At 36.0% G+C, this 24,660-nt stretch overlaps 1 protein-coding gene across 2 annotated transcripts; it reads left to right on the forward strand.

The window, feature by feature from the left end:
- The first annotated feature begins 3,440 nt into the window (after positions 1 to 3,440).
- On the forward strand, positions 3,441 to 19,644 carry LOC132130767 (soluble lamin-associated protein of 75 kDa-like). Of its 2 annotated transcripts, none has more exons than XM_059542563.1 (13): positions 3,441 to 3,560; positions 7,933 to 8,069; positions 8,485 to 8,584; positions 8,750 to 8,835; positions 9,520 to 9,691; positions 11,286 to 11,465; positions 15,223 to 15,345; positions 15,541 to 15,635; positions 16,618 to 16,655; positions 16,781 to 16,900; positions 17,692 to 17,851; positions 18,083 to 18,247; positions 18,556 to 19,644. In XM_059542563.1, the coding sequence occupies exons 2-13, from the start codon at positions 7,935 to 7,937 to the stop codon at positions 19,423 to 19,425; spliced, it is 2,244 nt and encodes a 747-aa protein (XP_059398546.1). In that variant the 5' UTR covers positions 3,441 to 3,560; positions 7,933 to 7,934; the 3' UTR covers positions 19,426 to 19,644. The 2 variants fall into 2 exon arrangements, with proteins under 2 accessions (XP_059398546.1, XP_059398548.1); XM_059542565.1 differs by having other exon boundaries at positions 3,447 to 3,498.
- The last annotated feature ends 5,016 nt before the right edge of the window (positions 19,645 to 24,660 follow it).

The following is a 24,660-nucleotide window of genomic DNA, read 5'->3' on the forward strand; positions in this document are numbered from 1 at the left end:
AAAGGTGGCCAAAAATTAAAGATTAGGGTAATATTTTAAGTAAATGTTTGGTCAATAGCCTATTAAACAAGGATTTGATTGGCCCAAGTGTAGCAGCAGCAATTAACAGGCCTTTGGATCTCTTTGCAGGCACATTGTATTAGCCTACATTTGTACGTGTTATTCGATGATAATTTTTGAAAGGGAACATGGAAACTCAGAGAGAATAGCGTTGGTGGTAAAATTATTTCCGACATTAAAACACATTAATAACTTCAACAGTCAATAAAGTTTCATAGGATTATGAATGTGCCTGAAAGTGATGCACGGGCTTCGTTTTCACTATTTTTTTCTCAGCGCCTGATTGCTGATGTCTTTTCACAGGCATAGCTGTCCATCAATTAAGATTATTTGCAATCATCCGCAAACATGAGGTGCGAGCGGGCGCGGATGCGGGAATGGCGCGTAAAGTTTTTTTTTTTCAACTGGGATGGTACCCCCACTCGGAGTTGGTGCCCTAAACAAACTTACTCTGCTAAGGAGCAGCGGTAGGCTACTGTGTGCTATGTATGTTTATGGAAAAGCTACTTTATATTCTATTTAACTAGCAACAGCACAAATCAATACAATAGAGTAAAGATATAAATAAAATAAACCGTGATCTTCAGGTTTTTTTAGGTATAGCATTTTTAGGTACAGAAATTGAATGAAGTAATCAAATGTAAAACAGCATTGCATATTGGTCTGTATAAATGAAAGATAATTCTTTATTATAGTTACAAAAGCTTTTCAATCAAGAGCAGTGAGTGATTTATTTGTGGTTGCTGTTCGATTAATATAAAGATTACCATTTTAAGAGAATACACTGATACAGTACGTTCAGCCGGCTATGTCTGCTGTAAGATACTTAACAAGACAGGCATTTGGCAGAATTTGTCAATTAAAACACAATAATTTAGAGGGAGCTTAATATTTGTCTGATTTGAACCGTGTGTGGAAGGAAAATAATAATAATAACAAAAATAATAATAAATGTTATTCTAGATTCATTGCACACAAACTAAAATATTTCAAGAGTTTTTTGTTTTAATTCTGATGGTTAGGACTTGCATCTTAAATTTTTAAAAAAAAATCAGTATCTCAAAAAATTTCAATATTCCAATTTAAGCTTGTTTAGTTTGAATAATTTTGAATATAAATACTGGGCCCCTCTTGGGCTAGTTTAGAACATGCAACCACAATTTTGGAAAAAGCTACTGACTAGAGTTGTCCCGAAGACAGTCATCAACACTCTCCAGGAAGGTAAGCCACAGAAGGTCATTGCTGAAAGGGCTGGCTGTTCACAGAGTGCTGTATCAAAATATATTCATATAAAGTTGAATGGAAGTAAAAAAAAAAAAAATGTGGAAGGAAAAGCTGCACAAGCAACAGGGATGACCGAAGCCTTGGAAAGATTGTCAGGAAAAGCGGATTCAAGAACTTGGGAGAGCTTCACAAGGAGTGTGGATTACAGCCGGAGTCAGCGCATCAAGAGTCACAACACTCAGACGTCTTCAGGAAAAGCGTACAGCTGTCACATTCCTAGAACCAAGCCACTCCTGAACCAGAAAAAAACATCAGAAACATTTCAACTGGGGTAAGGAGAAAAAGAACTGGACTGTTGCTAAGTGGTCCAAGGTCCTCTTTTCAGATGAAAGTATATTTAGCATTTAATTTGGAAATCAAGGTCTGGAGGAAGACTGGAGAGGCACAGAATCCAAAGTCCAGTGTGAAGTTCCTGAAGTCATTGATGATTTGGGTTGCCATAACGTCTGCCAGTGTTGGTCCATTGTGTTTTATCAAGTCCAAAGTCAATGCAGTCATCTACCAGGAGATTTTGGAGCACTTTATGCTTCCATATGCTGACAAGCTTTATGGAGAAGCCTTTTCCAGTGGGACTTTAAGCACCTGCCCACAGTGCCAAAACCACTTCCAAGTGGCTTGCTGACCAAGATATTACTGTGCTTGTTTGGCCAGCCAACTCACCTGACCTAGACTTCAATAATGCCTCAGCAGTGCGACAGGCTGATCGCCTCCATGCCACGCCGCATTGAAGCAGTAAATCTTTTTTTGATTGATCTTTGAGAAAATATTCACATTTTTTAAGATACAGAACTTTAAATTGTTCTAAACTGTAAGTCATAACCATCAAAATTAAAACAAAAACAAAAAAACCTCTTTCAGTTATTTCAGTTTGTATGCAATGAATCTAGAATATAAGAAAGTTTGCTTTTTTAATTAAATTACAAAAAATAAAGAACTTTTCCATGATATTCTAAATTATGTTTTATAAGGTTAGAGAGGAGCACATCAGATACTTAGCCTAATCAAACACCGGTGAAGCACAATCAAGTTAATCAGAACCTTAGTATAAATACAGCTGACTTACATCTATCCATTGACAGCATCCCTCCTCCACTCCATCTCGAATTCATTCAACACTTATACGGGGAGGGGGGTACTCTTAGTTCGGGCCATTCCCTGGACAGCACCCAAAAATATGCATTATCATACTTCAGCTAATTATATGTAAGCGGGAACTCGTGAATTATTTTAGATGCACCTGTCCTGTATAAATAATGGCCTCATTCTGGAGAGCACTAATACTGGACGTCTGGGTTTATGTCGCAAGTTATTCTCTGTCGCCCCCTGCAGTGTACAAAACAACGGAGCATGAGTTGGTTAATTATTGCATTGTTTACCATATTACCCGTGCAAGATAACTACAAATTGAAATAATAATCAAAAAATACTTATAAAATGAATGCAGTGTTCATTAAGCAGATCTCCAAATACTAATGAGATATAGCAGTTGTCATTTAGAATTTTACACTTATTAATTTGTATATACGAAAGATACTTTGTAAATTCTATATATATATATATATATATATACACACACACACACACACACACACACACACACACAATACACACACACACACAATTGAGCTCTCTGAGGTACTGTCAAAACGTCAGAATTGTCTAGCAAAATAACTAAATTAATACATGGATTATCATGGCTTTAAGTTCAAGCTAACTCAATTTAAAAAGGCAGTGTAATAATACGTGTAAAATCTAGTTCTCTGCTACATCAACATTTATGTTATGTGTGCTGCATGCACTTTTCAGTACATTCCTATTTCTTATATCTATAATTTTTAAGTTATTGACATTCTACTATACAGCATTTATAGCATTATATTTTCCGTTTTCATTTGAATTTTAGGAATTTGTATTAGTTTTTTTATATTTTAACTATTTAACTTCTGTTTTATTCTTATTCCAGTGTTATTTTTTATTTGACATAGTTTGCTTCTCAAGTCACTTAAACATACGAGAAATATTGTAATCTGCTCAAATCCTTTACCTTGGGGATATTTGAGACCTCTCACATTCCGTACAAAGCAGCTCCACGGGTGCGCGCGCAAGAGCTGACGCTATTAACAAGCGGAGGATACGTGATTAAATCGGCTACTGGTAAATAACCCGCTCAAAGGAAAATATAAAACACATAAAACCACATCGTAAGCAGGGCTAAGGTGAGTCGACAAATTTCCTCCAGTCGCGTGCATGATTGGTAGTTTCTCGCGTGTTGCCAAAGCGAACTGAATTGAGCTGGCACGGCCCAGTACTGGGGGATGCATTTTATTTAGATATACTTTAGTAATTTAATAATCGATAATTTAAGCTGATATATTTCATAATATATCAGGGATGGCCGTATCTTAGACGTTGTGCTGTTATGTTACATTACATTTCTGGACATTTTGCTAAAATCAAAGAACGATTGAGATGTGCATGCGGCAGGTGAGGGTAAAATATGAGCGTAGCCTACGCACTTAACGTGTTTACTTTCTGATTCCTGGATCTGCGTGCATTTTTAATAACTGATGTGATTGACAAGTCTGAATTCATCATTTATTCATTATTATTTAGACTTGTTCTACTTTTGTATTTGTTTCATAGTTTGGATTATTGGAGTCTTCGCCTTATTGTTTAATGTTACAGTGATAAAATATCTTGAAGAAGTAGTTTTATTAATGCTTTATTTGACGACTTTTTTGTTGATCATAGAGGAGCATGAGGAAAAGTTTTCACTCCAGTTTTTGTGAATGTGATCGACAGACAGAACAAATATGATTCATTTAATAATTTTTATAATTTCCAAGGCAAATTGTTTCTTATTTTGAATAAAGTTAATTTAGTCAGCGGAGTTCGTAAACTGGCAGCTAGCGATGTCCAATTCGTGAGGTAAGTTAATCACTTAAGATGGATCTTTTCGATGATTCGGTTGAAGTCTGTTTTGTTCAGAAATCGGCCAGAGCGGATCTTCAAATCAATTTGAATTGTTGAACCGATCTAACACGAGAACTGATAAGCGAACCAAATTTGGTCGGACGACATGTTATTTACTTTAATACAAAATGTTAACGTTAACATACTGGGCAAAATTTGAACCCTGTACTTAAGTGATTTGATGAATCGGTCTTTGAACCTGTTCTTCAAAATAAACTGTTCGAAAGAACCGATTCGTGACTTCACATAACTGGAGTTTGTTGTGAGGTGGTATTCGTGTCTTACAGCATATCCCCTTTTCATGGACGGAGAACACTTTTTTTTTTTTTTTTTTTTTTTAATTCTAGGCTGTAGCACCGAAGAGACCACAATTTAATGTACTTTGATTTGTTAACCAATAATTGTTTGTATAGTGTTATCTACATGTGATTTAAATTAATTAAATTAGTCTCTATAAAATCTGTTTATATTTAGGCCTATAGAGATTTTAGAGATTTTATAAATATATATTTTTCTTTTGCATTTTAACCCTCAGAGTCAGACAAATGTCTTAACTTTCATCTCCAAGTTATTGTGTAGTTTGCTTTCTGGTCATGTCCGTTTTGACCAAACCAGTTCAATCGAGCACCAGAATTCAAACAACTCGCCCTCCCCTTAGAAACTTTACAATCTCACGCACACCCTACTCGTTTTTATGAGCACAGCGTCTCTCCACCGCCAGTGATGTGTTTCTCTTGTGCATTGTTATCTTTCACTCTAGTTTGAGTTGTCATCGTTCACTGTCAGTTGTTAATTAAATCGCCCAACAAGTTGGAAGCTTGCATTTAGTTACACGTTTGTCTTGATAGCCTTTCACCTTAATTGTGCTGAGTTAACATTAATGTCACTGCCTCCAGAATTTTTTTTTTTTTGTGCCTGACTGCTAATTCTATCTGACAAAGTGTGAATCTGAGAGAACGAGAGAACCGGCTCAGACGGGCTGTCCGCTTTTAAGTGTTACAGCCAGCCATTCTCTATTCAGGCTAGATGACTAGACCTTTGTACTGTCATAGCTGCTTGCTAATATATAAGAGATACTGGGTCTAATGGAAGATGAAGGCTATATATCTGACTGTAACGTTTTTATCTGAGCCTTAGACCAACCTGACTTAACTTCCATGTGCAGTGGCTGTAATGTGCTAATAAAACCCCTGCTGATTTTATATATATATATATATATATATATATATATATATATATATATATATATATATATATATACTTAGCTTGAGAACCATTTTCTCATTAGTTGAAATGTTGAGATTTAATGAAGATAATAGAGATCTTATGTCATGCACACATACAAAAGTGTAAACATCCCTTATGACTATTGAATTATTCTTTACCCAAACTGATTCTGTGAGATTAAGATTTCATTTTAATATTTAATCTAAGTCTCAATTAAGAAAAGTCCAATATTTTTAAGATTACACTAAACAAAGCTCAATGTTGTCTGCAGAATGTTTGACAGACAGACACAATATTCGATGCAACATGCAGTTCCCAATCAACCTGTCTGGCTTCTATTGATCAATACTTCACTGTGTCATAATAAGGCCATCCTTGTTTGCCGTAACCCGACCGACCCTGTCAATTTAGGACCAACTCGATTTGTTTTTATTTTTTTTAGTCCGACCGACTTGCCGGTTGTACATTTGCGTTAAAACCGACTAATAATTTTTTTGTACTCCTCAACTAATACAAAAGCAATAAAATAATATTAATTATATTTTAGTAAGTACTGTAAATATATAAATTGCCTAGGCCTACATACAAACGAAGACTACGTTCTTTCTTAAAAAAAAAAAAACCCTGTGACGTCATCTATGTTTACACGGATGTCACACTATGGCCTGTGCCTGTCGTCTCATTCACTGTCAGGGTCAACGGTTCGCACTTGGTAATGATGGCTGCGGCTACAGTAAACAAAATGTTCGTGGTCACTGTTCAATGTCATACGGGTTCAGGCACCATAATACATCTAAAAAATTCATTAAAACAGCTCGACACCGCTTTAACTTGGCACGAAGTTCTGGAAAAACTGTGCCCAGATCTTTTCCCATCCCTTCTCCCGTCTAGTCTAAAACTTCGAAAATCTATTGCACGAATCGATTGGACCAAACCAACACAAGTTTCGAAAATGAAAATAGGACATTTATTTTAACGGCCTTCTCTCAGAGCGCGTCCAGTTTTCTTTTTTATTTTTTTTTTTGGAACACGCGTCACACAGCAACCGCAGCTTCGGACACACACGCATAACAGCAAATAATACTTCTGCACAGTATTTCTCTTTTTACAACAGAAATGTGAATTCTGCCGGTATTCAGACAGTCTCATGCATACAGATACAGAATCGGGCTAGAATCGCCTACGTATGCGAATTTTTTCTTTTCTTTTTTTTTTTGACCTTTCTAATCGTAAACACAGCCACGTTGAAGACTGCAGTAAATGTTTTGCATTATGGCAGTCCACTCTGCTTATTGTTTTTCGAGAATGTTGGTGTTATTTGCTGTATAAAATGCATCTAGACATGCAAAATCGATTTTTACAATCGATTCAATGAACACTTGTCACTCAAATCAAACAGGATTTTTTTCGTAAGTAAACGGTCTCTCATTTGTAGGTTGCATTGACACCTAGCGGTGGATGCAAGTAAAACAGTATAACAGTACCTAATTTTTTTTCTTCTCATCTGAAATTCATGCAATAAACATGTTTTTGACAAAGATTTCAATTTGTTTGTAGTCTATATAGCCTGCATCAAAATGAGGTTTGCAATGATGCGCCCGAAGGCACGGGTTGAAGACCCAGTCAGTGACGTCACGATATGCTAATTTGTTTAAATTCATACCTATGTAATCACCATCACCAAAATTGTACTTTTTTTTTTTTTTTTACATTGAAACTTGAAAAAAAAATATAGACCGACCTACCGACCCTTTAAAAAAAGTTTTTTTTTTACTGTTACTGCAAACCAAAATATTTTTAAGGATGGCCTAAACCTCCTTTTATTCCTATCTAATGGCTAGAATTTAGCTTTCTACTGAATCCTCTGTGGTTGTATTGCCAACATTTTTTTTATTTTAACTGACTATATTCTGAAGTATCTGTACAATCCCATGGTACAATGATGCTGACTGACCCAAAGAAGGTTTTGAAGAACCCAAATATAAAAATATTTGAGAGTAGGGGTTTTATACAGTGATCAAAAAAACAAACAAAAACTGCTGAACATTCTGGAAGCTCAGTGGTGAGTAGACCAGTTTCATATGAAATTGTAGCATGCAAGTTTAGATGCTGATGCTGTTAAAAGATATTTGGTCAGGCAAAGATGACATTAAGAAGCAACAGCAAGTTTGCTGTTATAAAACAAAAACAAACATTTGCAAGGAATCTGCTTTTTGCTTTTTCTCACTCATCAGTATTTAAAATTGCTTGCAGGTAGAAAATGTTTTAGGTCATGAATGAATTTTCTGATAAAATTTAATTGAGTAATTGATTAGAAAACAAACAAACTGTTGAATTTATTCAACGGAGCACTGAAGTTTCCGTTTTTGTGACCTCTGACCCCTGCAGGGATGGATTTCCCTGTAGATGTGTTGGTGTCTTGCAGACTGGAGGACTTGGAAGGTCCAGCCCAGAGCTACATGAACAAACTGCTCTACAGCAACCCAGATAACACACAATACTTTACCCTGCCCAGCATGAGAAAGGTAAAACACACACAAAAGAGCTCCGATCATGTGGAGAATATCAGATGATACCAAAAAGGAAACTTTTCTGTGCAAATTTATATTGTATCCAATTTTACAATTTTGCATTTGTAATACAACTCCTAATATGACCATAATAAAAAACAGCTCAAATAATACAGTAAAGAATCTAGGTTTAAAAAAAAAGTGCTTTTTATATTTATATATATTTTTATATATATATATATATTATATATTATATATTATGTATGTATGTATGTATATATATATATATATATATATATATATATATATATATAAACATTTCGTCTTTAAACCCTTTAAAGATGGACCCTGTTCACTTTCATTGTGCCTCACCATTGATTAAATTATAGGCTGCAATATTTCTTTAAGAATCATATTCTGGCTCTTTTAGATCCAGATCAGCCCTGCCAGTGTTGGGTTTGTTCCTCTTTATGGAGCAAATCTAAAACACAAAGTCCTGGCTCTGTTTGCTCCTGAGGACCAGTTCACAGGTAGTCCACTTTCCTGCCCCTTGTACCTATCATGATAACATCATGAATGGATTTTATGACAATAACATCATGGATTGTCTTACAGGAAAGTTATATTTGAATTTCTTTAGTGTATTATTTACATTTATTCCTCTTCGCCTCCCTTCTCTTATCATTTTTTTTTAGCTGTGGCATTGTTCTTAGCTGGCCAGTGGTACACAGTGGAAGATATTCTCAGAACGTCAAATCCTGCAAGAGAAGGCCTTGTGAAGGTATTATTTCTTTCTTTCTTTCTTTCTTTCTTTTTTTTTTTTTGTTGAAATATTGGGCATGAAATATTTTAATGAAATCATTCAGACAAATTTTTGTACTATGAACAGTGTCTTTTTAGAATGTCGCTTCTTTTCCATGTAAATAAAAGCAGAAATCTAAAAAAAATTTTGAGGATGTTTCTTTTTGTGGCTGATCAGTGAGAGGTGTTTTTGTCACACTCTACTCTTTGCATACATAGGCTTTTATGCAGAACGCAGTCCAGAAATATTTTAAAATGTACACAGGCAGTCTTTTTCTTTCTCACTCAAAAATACATAATGCTCCCTTTTTCTTTATGCTGGCACTTGTTCATTCCACTGTAATGTGTAGCATAACACACTCCATGTGTTGTAATATCCTGTGTGGCAGTCTGGATCTCCTCTGCAGGAATATCATCTTTATAACTTGACTGTTACATGATGTTGTACGCCTGTTGTTTAAAGTCAGCATGAAATGAGAATTCAACTTATTTATTTCCTAAATCTATGTTACTGATCTTATTGTCAATTCATCCATTCATTTTTGTTTGTATGTTTGTTTATTTTGTCATTTTTAATTAAAATGTCTCAATCTCCCGGTGAAATGTCAGATACACTTTATAAAATGCAATTTATTCTCTTTTGTGAATAATTGTATTTGTGCAGGTGAGGTCTGTGGGGGAGAGGACTGTCTTATACGTGCTGAACCGTATCATTTATCGGACGATGGAAATGGGTTCTAACGAGGTACCATTCCTGTGCCACGGAGAAGACGTCTTTGCGAAAATCCTCTGGAAGAATGGAGAGGCGGTGGGGTTCTACTCCGTCAAATCTAAAGGTCGGTCCTTCTCCCTGGAGAGTCTGGCTGTGCTGTAGATACATTGCTCATTCTGCCCATTGTGTGAATAAGTTTACATCATAAAACAATGTACAGTGTCTTCATTAAAGGATGAGTGAGATATATGACTAGGCTTTGCCTAGTTTATAAGAAGGCAAGCTCACAAGCTTCTGTGGTGTGGCCTAGTAATAAAATCTTGGCTTGTACAGAGAGGTTGTAGATTCTTCAACTGTGAATTAAATAAATAACATTATTATTATTATTTTCCTGTGAAAGATTTGATAGACCTAGAAAGTTATGCCCTATGGAAGCATACATAAGAAAAAAAACATGTTATGATTAGTTGTGACATGGTTATGACATTTTAGTCTATCATTAGAGAGGTAGTCGATTAGAGTAGATTAATTCAACTTTATTGTAATTGCACATGTAAGGTACAAGGCAACGAAATGCAGTCATCTAACCAGAAGTGCAATAAACAGTAAGTACAGGATATAAAGTGTTACAAATGTACAATAAATAAATATACAGATAAGGCAGTACTATGGACATAATTTACAGATTTTTAAGTATCAGCATGATATACAGATAGGTGTACTATGAACATACTATACAGATAGATTATGTAATAAGTGTATGTACACTACAAGCAGAAACTATGAACATCATTTACACTAGTGCAATGGACATTAAAAAAGTGCATTGAAAAATATGTGCAAATGGATCATTCAGTATTCTGGATGAACAGACAGTACTGCAAGTTATATCAAGTGTTTTTTTTGTTTGTTTTTTTAAACAAAAAGTCATTATTACAGTTACAAAAGTTAGAATACAGAAATGGCACCTCATTAAAATAAGCATAATTATTACTTTCATTTTTTCTTTTGTTCTCAAAACTATGGCTTGGTATGCCATAATTTCTTTTTTTTTTATATTATGACTTTCGATTTGGGGTATGTCATAATTATAGCTTTTAGACATTTTATATCATAATTAAAAGACGTCTCGTCAATCTGCTGTGTTCGTTCTCTCTTACACACACACAGAGAAAGAGAGACATAGAGACCGTCAGGGGGTATCTGAGCACGTTGGCTGCAGATGCGTTTTCAGCGTGAGAGCGGATAGAAAGTGAGACATTTATCATTCACGTATCACCGACAATAACCCGGAAAAACTACAAATGGTGACGTTGTATGGATAGTTCACATGTTTTAACAAAAAGGTATAGTGTAAAGAGATGGGGATTGAATCTCACGAAATTGACAGGAGCGGCTGTCTAACACACAGACACACACACACACACTCACTCACACACACGCAGAGAGACTCTAAGAGAGGGTGAAAAAGAGAGGACCATGTTCATTATTACAGTTACAAAAGTTAGAATACAGAAATGGCACCTCATTAAAATAAGCATAATTATGACTTTCATTTTTTCTTTTGTTCTCAAAACTATGGCTTGGTATGCCATAATTTCTTTTTTTTTTATATTATGACTTTCGATTTGGGGTATGTCATAATTATAGCTTTTAGACATTTTATATCATAATTAAAAGACGTCTCGTCCATCTGCTGTGTTCGTTCTCTCTTACAGGTAGCTTGTGTAATAGCTTTGTGAGCCAGTGCTACCTGCTTCCTGTCATGGACTCTATATTTGTGCGGAAGGATCACCGTGGTAACGGTCATGGCTTGCAGATATTGGAGGACTTTGTAGACTCCTTTACAGATGATGAACTGGGCGTGAAATACCCTTTAACACCAGCAATGCAAAGGGGTAAGAAATCTGCTTCACTTCTTTAAAATTTTAAATGCCCCTTTACTAGTTTGTAGCCTTACGAAAAAAAAAAGGAAAAAAAAAACATTTGAATGAGGTGAAAGTGTTGAACTTTAGTAAACAAATGACTGTTGAAATGTTATTTTATAGTGGAGCTGTTTTGAGACATTTGCTCAAAGCTGTATTTAAATATGTACAGTGCCCTCCATAAGTATTGGAACAGTAAAGACAAAATAGCTTTCTCTGATGTGGAGTCAAGACATTTTTTAATAAGATTAAAAGATGAATATGCGACAACTACAGAATGTCACATTTTATTATTAGGTCTTTCGACACATGTTTTATCAAATAAAAAGGACAGCACTTTTAGAGTTCATTTCACTATTTGATGTGAGCATAAGTATTGGAATGGTTGAATTTAAGGCAGATATAAAATATCAAAAGCTAATATTAAGTTGCATATTCCTTGCATGCAATCAGAGCAGTGAGTCTGCAACCCATAGACATCACCAGACTCTTGGTCTTATGCTTTGAAATGCTTTTCTCCAGCCTTTAATGCAGCCAATTCCAACTGTTGCTTGTTTAGGGGGCGTTTCTGTCTTTAGTCTCCTCTTCAGCTGGTGAAATTAATGTTCAATCTGATTTAAATCTTGAGATTGATTTGGGAAATCGAAGACTTTACATTTATTTGTCCTGATAAAGTACTTGACTGAACTGGCAGGGTGTTTTGGGTCATTTTCCTGATCCAATATAAAGTGCTTTCTAATGAGTTTGGTGGCATTTTCTTGAATATTGGTAGCCAAGATGATTTTGTACCCTTCCAAATTAATTCTGTTACTGCCATCATACATTAAGTCATCATTAAAACAAAGAGGTCCTGTTCTAGAGACAGCCATGCATGCCCATGCTATGACACCACCTTCACCAAGCTTTACAGATGAGGTTGTATGCTTAGGATCATTTGCAGTTCCCTTTTCTCTCCACAGTTTTGCTTTCCAATCACTTAGATAAAGGTTAATCTTTGTCTCATCGGTCCATCAACTCCGTTCCAAAACTTTACTGGGTCACATTTGTGAAGAGTCTTTCCTTTCTATCTTGGGTGCTGATCTGAGGTTTGCATCTTGCAGTGTAGCTTCTGTAATTCTGTGTCAAATTCTCCTGTGGACTGTAGATTGACAGAGCATCACCCCAGCTTTCTGGAAGTTGTTGGTAATTATACAGCCATGTATTTTAGGGTTCATTTTCGAAGCTTTTATGTTTTGTCTGTCATCAACTACTGATTTCTCAGCCGATCAGGTCGTCGTTGGTTGCTGATGTCACCGGTAGTTTCCAAACTCTTGATTTCTCCATTGTTTTTCTTATAGTTCTAATTGACTTCCTCTTTTCTTTTAGCATCCAAATTACTTGCTTTTCTTTAAGAGTCGGCTTCCTCATCTTCATCCTGGTTTGTGTTTGTCATTGTCGAATGCAAGACTTAGAATGCAAAAGTAATTACTATAACTGTTAAAACACATTCCCTACTTTTAATATCTGAAGAATAAATGCAACAGGACAAAGCTGAACACTTAAAAAGACCTGTAAGGCAACTGTTCAAATACTTATGCTAACATCAGATAGGAAGATGAAACTCTAAAAGTGCTGATGATCTTAGCTGGTAAAACATCTTTGTGTTGAATCACCCAATAATAAAATGTGACATCATAGTTTTGTCTCCTATTTATCTTTTAATCATATTTACAGATTTCTTGACTCAACAGCAAACAGGACAGTTTTGTCTTTACTGTTCCAAAACTTATGGAGGGCACTGTATACATATATACAGGTGCAAATCAATAAATTTGAATGTCATGAAAAATTTCATTTCAGTAATTCAACTCAAATTGTGAAACTTGTGTATTAAATAAATTCAATGCACACAGACTGAAGTAGTTTAAGTCTTTGGTTCTTTTAATTTTGATGTTTTTGCCTCACATTTAACAAAGACCCACCAATTTACAATCTCTTCAAATTAGAATACTTCATAAGACCAATAAACAAAAAAAAATTTTTTTTAGTGAATTGTTGGCCTTCTAGAAAGTATGTTCATTTACTGTACATGTACTCAATACTTGGTAGGGGCTCCCTGATTACTGCCTCCATTTGGCATGGCATGGAGGTGATCAGTTGGTGGCACTGCTGTGGTGGTCTGGAAGCCCAGGTTCCTTTGACAGTGGCCTTCAGCTCATCTGCAATTTTTGGTCTCTTGTTTCCCATTTTCCTCTAGAAAATACAGAGAATCTATGGGGTTCAGGTCTGGTGAGTTTGCTGGCCAGTTAAGCACACCAACACCATGGTAATTTAACCAACTTTTGGTGCTTCTGGCTGTGTGCAGGTGCCAAATCCTTCTGGAAAATGAAATCAGCATCTTCAAAAAGCTGGTCAAAGGAAGGAAGCATGAAGTGCCCCAAAACTTCTCAGTAAACGGGTGAATGGACTTTGGTTTTCAAAGAACACAATGGACCAACACCAGCAGATGAGATTGCACCCCAAATCATCACAGATTCTGGAAACTTAACACTGGACTTCAAGCAACTTGGGCTATGAGCTTCTCCACCCGTCCTCCAGACTCTAGGACCTTGGTTTCTAAATAAAATACAAAAACTTGCTCTCATCTGAAAAAGAGGACTTTGGACCAATGGCAACAGTCCAGCTCTTCTTCTCCCTATCCCAGGTAAGACGCCTCTAATGTTGTCTGTTGTTCAGGAGTGGCTTAACAAGAGGAATACGAAAACTGTAGCTAAATTCCTTGAAACGTCTATATGCCTTGACCAGTCCATTTCTTGTGAAGTTCACTCAAATTCTTGAATCGATTTTGCTTGACAATCCTCATAAATCTGCAGTTCTCTTGGTTGGTTGTGCATTCTTTTTCCTTCCACTCAACTTTCTGTTAACATGCTTGGATACAGCACTCTGTGAACAGCCTGCTTCTTTGGCAATGAATGTTTGTGGCTTAACCTCCTTGTGAAACGTTTCAATGATTGTCTTCTGAACAACTGTCAGATCAGCAGTCTTTCCCATGATTGTGTAGCCTAGTGAACCAAACTGAGACCATTTTGAAGGCTAAGGAAACCTTTGCAGGTGTTTTGAGTTGATTAGCTGATTGGCATGTCACCATATTCTAATTTGTTGAGATGGTGAATTGGTGGGTTTTTGTTAAATGTGAGCCAAAATCATCACAGTTAAAAGAACCAAAGACTTAAACTACTTCAGTGTGTGTGCATTGAATTTATTTAATACCCGAGTTTCACAATTTGAGTTGAATTACTGAAATAAATGAACTTGTCCATGAAATTCTAATTTATTGAGATGCAAATGTATTAGAATGATTTCTGAAGGATCATGTGACATTGAAGACCGGGGTAATGGCTGCTGATAATTCAACTTTGCCATCACAGGAATAAATAACATTTTATTAAAACAAGTTCTAAGTTCTAATATTTCACAATATAACCCTTTTTTTATTTTTTTTTATCAAATAAATGCAGCCTTGGTGAACATAAGAGACTTCTTTCAAACCCATTTTTTTTTATCGTACCTACCCCAATATTGTAATTTAAACTTATGTGTATATATCACATACAGTATATATTTCAATATTTACTTGTTTACTTTTACTATATATTATGCAATAAGATTGTAAGTAAATATAAAAAGCTAATTTCTTTAATATGTTTTACTAAATGTATATAAAGTGTCATTTAAAAAAAATATGCTTCAGTATGCAGAAAGTACCTGAGCACATACCCGGCCGATGTGGACCTGTTGTGGGAGGTGGAAGGAGTTGGAGGTGTCTACCAGAAAGTGAAAGTGGCAAACAAACTTGGCTCCATGACACTTCAATGTGAGCTTTTGCATTGGCTCTTCCTGACACGCAATTATTAAAATTTAACAGTTGTTGTGTTGTTTCTTAAAATGGCAGCTTTTACCAGTATATCTCATTGTTCATTGCAAGTGACATCACACTATCAGCTCAGTTTCACATATTTATTAGAGTTATATATTAGATTATAGTTTTGTTGTGTCCATTTCCATACAGGCAATCACAGCTCATGGGCAGCAGAAGTAAGCAAAAACGGAAAGGTTGCGGTTAATGAGGTTGAGATGACCGAGGAGAGCTACCTGGACATCACGGTAAATGTGATCCTGTCTTTTTGGAGTATATTCTCAGAAAAGCATTCTAGCATGTGGACAGTTACTGCACCTCTCTAAATTTATCTCTTTAAAAGCATGTTTTTTTTTGTAATTCATCTCCTTAATAAAAGACAATTGCTATCTGACTAAATCACAACTAAGCAATTTTCCAATCAATCTTTCCAATCAGTCTTTTTTAAAGCAATATGATAGGGTTTCTTTTACATTAAGATATTATTTAACAATGTTTTGTTGAGTCTGTCAATTACTCAATTAAAGCTGCAGTCAGTAACTTTTTTTGACGCTCTAGCGGTTAATAAACAGAACTGCTTGCGTCTTGCGGAAGAACATTGTAGCCGGAGCTACTTCTCTCTGTTTATGTCTATGAAGAATCACAAAGGTACCGGGTTAGTCCGCCGTGGTACCCCCGAAGCAATCTAAAATAGTCCGAATATAAACACTTATTATAGATGTACCCTAGTGATTCAGGACAGGCTAAAAACACGGTTTGGAAAATGGATTCATGGTGTACTCGCTTATTATATACATTTTGTAAATCTTGAATACAAAAAAAGTTACGGACCGCAGCTCTGATTGGTTGTTTCTTACCGGGAGCAGTGAATTTCTGCAAATGGCAATAGGACCACTGGGAGGAGCCAGAGGAGCTTGATTTTTTTCACAGATTATCTGTCTCATATTCTACTGTCAGGACATAATGACAGGTTTCACAAATACATTTTTACAAAAGTTACCTACTTCAGCTTTAATGGTTTGTGTTTAGCTTCAGTAACTAAGAAACACGATTTAATGGTTTCTGGTGGATATGAACCTATTATATAGGGCTTCCTTTAGTCATTCAGACTCAACATACACATGATTGCTTAATTGTTGTGCTTTTATTTTGAATGTGAGGTATTTGCATTTAAAGAATCTGTTAACCCTTGACTGAGTAGTGTGAATTGTTTTCATTTTGGTTGAACAGGAGGATGTGGTGGTAGTCAACAAACATCTCAAAGTAGCAGAAGGTTTGGATTTTTTAATCAATCTAAAAACACCCTTTCTTGGCAATTCAGACAGTTTAAGTTGGTGTGAAAGCCTTTTCTTTTTCTTTCATCCCTTTTCTTTTTCTTTCATCCTGTTACTCAAGAAATGAGTGAGTTGCCCATATCCACACGCACGCGCAGTACTGAATGCAGACAAAAGAAAAGGCAGCGGGAAGAACCAGAAGAGAGCACAGTGGAGAACCGACCTGAAAAAATCAGCAGGTCTCTAAAAACCCCTCACATACAAGATCTCATTGACTGATTGCTTTTAGAGGTTTTACTTAAAATTACAGTAATTAATATCATAATACAACAGATTGGCTCTTAAAATGACCATCTGTCATGGGCCTGCTAGTAAACTGTTGATATGTAACATTTTATTCTTGTCAGGATTTAATATGTAAACTTTTTAAAGCATCTTAAATGTGTTAAAAAAACAAAACAAACCATATGTAGGGACCAGAACACCTTAGAAACCACATATAAACACTTAAAGAACTTATTTTATTTATTATAAATGTTTTTTAATAATGCTCCAATTATGCTAATGTATTAGTACTTGTAAAAAATATTGACATTAAACCTAGATTAATAAATATATAATTTGGGTCATAATACACTACTATTCAAAGTTTGTGGTCTGTAAACTGGTTTCCACAATTTTTTTTTCTCATGCACACAGAATTCTCATGCACACAGGCTTTGATTATAAAAACAGCAAAATGTTTACACACATATATATATATATATATATATATATATATGTATGTATATGTGTGTGTGTGTATATATGTGTGTGTGTATATATATATATATATATATATATATATATATAAATTACATTTTTTAGCAGCCATTACTCCATAATGTAAATCATTGATATGCTGATATAGTGCTCAGTTTCTTATTAACAATGTTGAAAACAGTTGTACCAAAAAATGGAATGTAAATCTAGAAGGATTTAATTACTTTATTATCTTCCTTGTAATTTATAACCTGTAATTTGATTATAGAGTCATCGAACCAGACGCAGAGATAGAACCTGATGCTGTTGTGCCAGAGACTAAAGAACATGTGGATGGAGAAACTGGAGGAGAACAAGAAGGAGCAGCAACATCGGCCCAGGTGGAGGAGGCTGCAACTAATGAGGCCCCTGCAGACACAGAAATTCTGGTGAGGGACACAGCAGCATCCTTTGTAGCTAGTCTTATGTGGTAAAATATTTCATCTTTGGTTTAATATGAGGCAAAAAACAAGTTGGCTTACATAAGTTGCCAATGCAAATTATTTTTGTGGTTCATAAAACTATGTTCTGAATGCCAGATTTGCACATTTGTCAGTTCACAAATGCAAGTATGTACGAACCCAAACCTCAGGTTTCCAATTCTTTGATTCTCTGTGAAGGTGGCAGAAGTCAATGAAGAAATTGGTGTCAGTCACAAAGAAGAGAATGAGAAGTCAGCAGTCACAGCAGAGGATGCACAGATCATGCAAGAGCTCCCTCTAGAGGCTGATCCTGTCATCCAAAATGGCCCAGCTGAAGAGATAGAGGCAGAGAGAGAAGCACAGGTGAACTTTTTAGTTCGGTTTAAGGTTTTACTGTTACATGGTTTGAGCAATCTGTATACACTACCATTTGGGTAATTTCATTTTTTTTATCCTTTAATAAATTTCTATATTTGTATTAATTTCTCCAGTCTTCATAGCAGTCAGTGTGATTTAATATGGTAAGCTTGTGGTACTAACATGAGCAATACAAGTTCAAACCCTACTCAACATTTTCCAATCTCTTCCTGGATATTTGAAACATTTTAGGAGAAATTAATTGAATAGTGTTTTTTTTTTTTTTTTTTGAGTATTTGCTTTGTCTCGTTAAGGATGACATCATTGGCACCCCTGAAGTTTCTGAAGTAGTGGAGCAAATTGACCAAGAACTTGTTACTGAGGAGAAACAGGAAGTGTCTCCTCCAGTTGAGGAGGAAGAGGAAGTTCAGCAGGACCAGGAAGAGGAAGTAGCTCCTGCAGTTGAGGATGTAGCTTCAGCAGTTGAGGAAACTGAAGACACTGATCATTCACAAGCTGTTCCTGAGGCGCCAGTCATTCCAGCCAACCAGGTTGAGTGTGTTTCCTCTGTGCAGGACAGTGATACAGTAGAGGGACCACCTGCTCCTGAGCTAGAAGCTCCACACGAGGAGACGTCTCCTAGTGCAGCAGTTGAAGAAGACGTCATTATAGAGACAGAGGAGCCAGCTGTGAACCAACAAGATGAGACTGCCTCCGATGAGACACTTGAGACCGAGGAAAGCCCACCTGCAGTGGAGCACTCTGAAAAAGAGGAGCCAGATGTAAATAATTTACCTCAGACGGATGAAAAAAATAAACAGAAAAAAGAGGAGGACACTGCCACCACTGAAGATGATGATGATGAGGGGAAAAGCTCAGATGAAATTCAAGATTCTCCTCCAGGCGTTCGAATTCTTCGAGGAGGCAGGATCAAACCTGTCCTGCCAACACCCAAGCACACATCCAGAAGACTGAGCAAAGCTGTTGTTATACAGGTGTTTGATGAAGAGGAAAACTTCACGAGCACTGAAGAGGAGAAGTGGAGCACAGAGGAAGATGAAGCTGCTGAACACAATTCCGGAGAAGAGGAGGACCCTCCGGTGATTGACAGGAGAGTGTTGCGGAGGAAAACCAAAGTGATCCAGTCCACACCCACTAAAGCACAAAGACGCAGTAAAAAATGATTACATTAATTCTCCACGACACTACATTGTCTACATTCAAAACACATAGTACGTAAGTTAGTAAGTACTACTTAGTACACACTTATATACCAAAATCTTTACTAGAGAGAATTCAAATGTCTTTTATACTTGGGTAACAGGCATTGTATACAACATCTAGTTTTTGGTTTTGTTTTGTGACTAAAAGAGAAAATTAAAACGGGATGTATTTGATGTTAATATGTTGTAAGCACAGGCCTTGAGTTACAGTGCTGAGTGCTCACAATTATGACTGTGATTTGAATCGTCCTTTACTTTTTAACTGTTATAATTTATTCGTATTGAATGCAGCTTAAACTGCTTATAAAAAAGTAGCTATAATCTTGCAAATTTCCCAGACTAAGATCTTCTTTTAGGCATGCTGTTGTGGATTGAGTTTCACCAGAATCGTTTTAGATTTTGTTTTCACAAATGTTTTGATTTAAAAAAAAATAATAATAAAAAAAAATCGACTCCCACAGTAAGATATTAAGGAGACCCTTACACATTTTTAACTACTTTTCAGGTGATTTTGTGACAGGTTTTTAAATGTTCTCAACATTTTTGGAATTAAGGCATTGCTGTGCATGCCCATACGTACAAATGACATGTACATTAATTAGATGTATTCAAACATAAATATGCTTATACCTGAGGAAAGTCCAGGTTTATATAAAGTTTACATGTGTGTATGTATATGTATACGTGTGTGTGTGTATATATATATATATATATATATATATATATATATATATATATGAACCTTAATAATTGTAGCTTTAAGTACTGTAATATAAAACATTCTGTTGAAACCTCATTTTACTCATAGTGAAGTATTTCGTTGTTTTGGTTTTTCAAAAAATCTTTAGCCCACGTGTTATTACATAATTCATATTTTGTTAAAGCTGTGAAAGAAACGCTTACACATTTCAGTTTTCGAGTTTTAACGCTCTATGGTTAATGTGGGTGACCACATGAGGGCGCACCTGGATGTTAAATGATGTTAAATCACTCTTCACATTCTCTTCTTTTTTAATTTAAGATTATTGTTCGTCTTTGCCGTTATCTCATTGTGGACATCTGAGGTCAGTTGCTTGCATTTTCATATTAGGTGAAAATATGATTTAAAAAAAAAAAACTCCAGAAACGTGTGTTCTTCCAGATTTCCTCTCCACTTAAATGAAAAGTAGACATTTTTTGATCACAGTCTTGAGTGCTTCAAACTTTATTTTACTTGTTTAGGTGTTTGAGCAATATTTTTCTGGACTAGTTTTCTCAAAATTTGATTTTCCTATAGTAAATAAATACCTTTCTTGTAAATTGCATATCCTCATCATTTTTTTCAACCAGTTTTTTCAAAATTAATGCATCAAATTAATGCACTGTGCTCTGAGCTGTGTAAACATACACGTATGGATGAGGCGGAGGGATTTTGTACAACTGGTTTGAATGATATTTCGTTCCCAATCATTTGCTAAGCAAGGTATGTCAGAGTGCATGTGCCGTCTCTTTTGTGTTTTCTAACAAAAGTCGCCCAGCTGGTTTCCTCTGCCGTACCCTTGCCTTGTTCTTCCAGCTTTTATCTATTTTAGCAAATTTTAGGCAATTTCCACATCTTTTGAATTTTTTTTCGTTGACCATATGTGTGTAACTACTAATCTAAAAAAAGAATTGGTTAAGGTATATTTTGATGGATTTTCAAGGAAATGGACTAAAAAAAAAAAAAAAAAAAAACCTTTTGAACTGTGCGTGGTTTTTGCAAACCAATTGTGCGAGGTTATTGCTCTGCAAGTGTGTGTGTACCTGTATGTACGTCTGTGTGTTTGTGGTGTGGGTGCACTAGCTGCTGTGTGTTTTATGGTCCTGGCTGATTAAGCTTGGCACTGTCAGGAGTGGGTTTGTGTGTGTAATTAATGATGTGTCTCCTGCTCTCTCCCATGGTAAAGGCTAATAGGATTTCCCAGCCCCAGGCTACAGCGAGGAAAGGCTGGGCACATGAGGAAGTGTGCTGGAGAGGAGAGGGGAGGCAGATTGCGAGAGGTGATAGGAGAGGTGACAACGCAGGAGGTTTGAGCAGGTGGAGGTTACAGAGGATTCTGGATGGTCTGGCTACACTTGAGAGGAGAATTTGGGCTGCTGTGGGAAAATGAGAATGGGTTAAAACTGTAAAACCTCTGGAAAAAGAAACCATTAAAAGAAAAAGAAACTTGTAATTTAACATTTTATGGGGAAAAAATATTTTCTGGTATTTTTTCTTTCTAAAAGGTACTATTCAACTAGGTTTATATTTTATATTAATGTAAAACAAATATTTACAAATATTTTGAAAACTCGAAATAATTTATTTTAGTTTATTTTCATTGAAAAAGTGCATATTTCATGTCCGTAAGTTATATTCTCCTAGGTAAAATGTAAGTAACCATTTAATGCGTATTGATGTAATATTTGCATCAATATTACAAAATAAATATAATAATATTAAATAAGTTAACTAGCCAGTTAAAACCTTTTTAAACCATTTGATATCAATAGTATGTATTGTTTGCATCAAGTTTCAAGTTATTGTACAAAAAAATAAAGTAATTTTAATGAAATAAGTATATCTTACAGTATATAAGTATTTTACAGTATTTACCATTTTATATCACTATTGCGTATACTGTATGCACAGAATAGAAACAATGAAAACCCTTAAAATAGTTCCACCAAACAGGTTTATAATGTGTAATTGGAACTTGCATTTTGAACTGAACTAAAAATACACAAGAACAAAGCTAAATGTAATTTTCCATCTGAAAAAAACAACAACATAGTAAATAGTTAATTGACACATTTGCTTAAAGCAAAAACAACTTTTAATTGTTCAAGTTCCTTTGCTATATTCAAGTTTGCTCAAATAAAACTTTTTATGATTATGCTTAAACATTTGACCTTCGAAGAGTCTGAAATCAAAAAGAAAATGTGCAAATATAACCGTAATCTCTGAAGAGAAAAGTAAAGGTGACGAGAAAGATAATAAAATCTAGGCTGAAGAGCGCGATAGAGTAAGCAAACCGAAGTGAGGAGGGATGCTGAGAGGATTTGCAGTTTCTCGGGGGTTCCTGTGCTTGGGGCTGATTGTGTGCCGGGTGGAGGGGGGCATTGTGGGATAGCATGGGACGGAGAAACGGGAGGGAGAGAGGTGTGAGAGAACGAGCAGGTGATTTATAACAACAACAGAAGGCTTCTCTCCCCTCCACCACCTCCTCTTCCCTCTCAATGAAGCAAAACAAGGAAATCCATTACAAAAAGGCTTGTGTGATAATGGACTTTGGTGTGTGTGTGTGTGTGTGTGTGTGTGCGCGCGCGCAGAAACAAGACATTAGATATATTTGGGTTATAAAACTAAAGATTTTTTTCTGAGATATCAAAGTGTGCCCTGTTAATCTCTTGGTCAAAGCATGGCCCGTCCATATATGTATGTGTATACAGACACCTTTTCAGTCCCCAAGCTCCTTGCCTTCACGTCCTCACCGCCCTGAGATAAAGACCTCTATTCTACCTCGCCAAACGAGATATGGTGCTGGCAGGCTCCAGGGAGCAAACAGAGAGAAGGAGGAGAAGTAAATAATAGAGGGATATGGCAGGCAGTAATGGTATGGTGGCACTAAAGACCACGTTTTCCACGGCAGGAGGGGTTGCATGTGGGATCTAGCCCGGCTCAGAGTCTCCCTCTGGGGGAGAAGATGGTGTGGAAGAGCCCGTGCCTGCTCCTCTCACATTACCCGTTATGTTAAAACCAGTCAGGGGGAAAATTGGGGCCTGCGTGGTCCTCCGCAGGCCCACCTGAGCCCACTGAGACAAGGAATGGGGAAGGAGTGGGGACCTACAAGTCTCTAAATGTATGAGTATTAAGAGTCAAAACCTTGAAAACACATTTGGCATGAAAGCAGATACATGTTTGTTTGACTGCGATACCTTTGAAAGGATTTATAGGAATGAGTGAATTACTTATTTATATTAAAAATCATATGTTGTATCCTGAGTTTGAAAGTACTCATAAAGGGTGCTAAGAATTGATGTGGTGGATTTATAAAAAATATTCACCCAGATAAGTCTCATTCAGGGCTGTCGACAATTTTTATGGGTGGGTCAACCTTCACTAGACCTAATAAGTAGACTACAGTATAAAGGACCTCTGGGAGACTCCCATCATGGGCCTGGGACAATTTTCCAGGTTGTCCCCACCTGATGATGGCACAGGACTCAACAGCTAAGATATCTTGTGTGTGTATGTGTGTTTTGTTTGGCTGTTTTTGTTTTTAGTGACTTTGTTGATTTGTTTCATAGTCTGTCATGTTTAGTGATGTTTCTTTGCTCTAAGATTATCTTAGTTTTTGTTGTTTTTGGTTTGTCTAGTGACTGATTCTTTTGATCAGTGTATTTGTTGTGGTCTCTTAAGATTTATTAAGTTTTTCTGTTTTGAGATATTTCTTTGGTGATTTTTGTTTGGTGGTTTAGTTTGTTTAGTGACTTTGGTGAATAGTTTAGTTTGGTCAACACTAAGGTTCTTTTTAAATTATATTTATAAACAGTAAAAAAAAAAACTTTCACTGAACCCTAACTCTTGTGTGCATATTTGGCTTTACAAAATATTTAATTTGTTATTCGTTTTGGTTTAACAACAGTTAGCTAACACTGGGATGTCTTAAGAAATTAAATGAAACCCATTTTATATTTGAGTACCAAAAGTACCAATATTTGAGTACCAAAAACTAGTTAAATTATTACAAAATTATTATAACCCCCTATTGCCAGGTGACATTTGTCAAGATGATTGTTTTTCTTCACTAGCCCATCAGATGGCGCCTGCTTTCAGTCTGGAGGCTGTTCAGGGTGCAGTGGTAAGTCACAGATGTTGCCTGTCCCATCCTTTTGTTTCCCCCCCATTGAGAAGAGAGACCTCAGCTGTTAAAAGACATTTTTCATTATGGCTTCAATGTTCTTTTGAAAATAATTTCCATTAAAACATTTTTTTTTTCAAAGCAAGGTATTAAAGCGAAGGTTAAATGAAGTTGAACAAAGCACAGGCTCGTCAGGCGTTTCTGCAAGCTTCTCAATGACAGATCACTGTGTGGGCAAAGGCCTCTGTGCAGAAGATGGGGGATGGGTGGTGATTTGGGTAAGGCAGATGTCTCCATATGTCGCAGGTGCATATGTTTGTTTTAAAGTGTGAAA

The sequence above is a fragment of the Carassius carassius genome, chromosome 47, assembly GCF_963082965.1.
Source record: "Carassius carassius chromosome 47, fCarCar2.1, whole genome shotgun sequence".
Taxonomy (NCBI): Eukaryota; Metazoa; Chordata; class Actinopteri; order Cypriniformes; family Cyprinidae; genus Carassius; species Carassius carassius.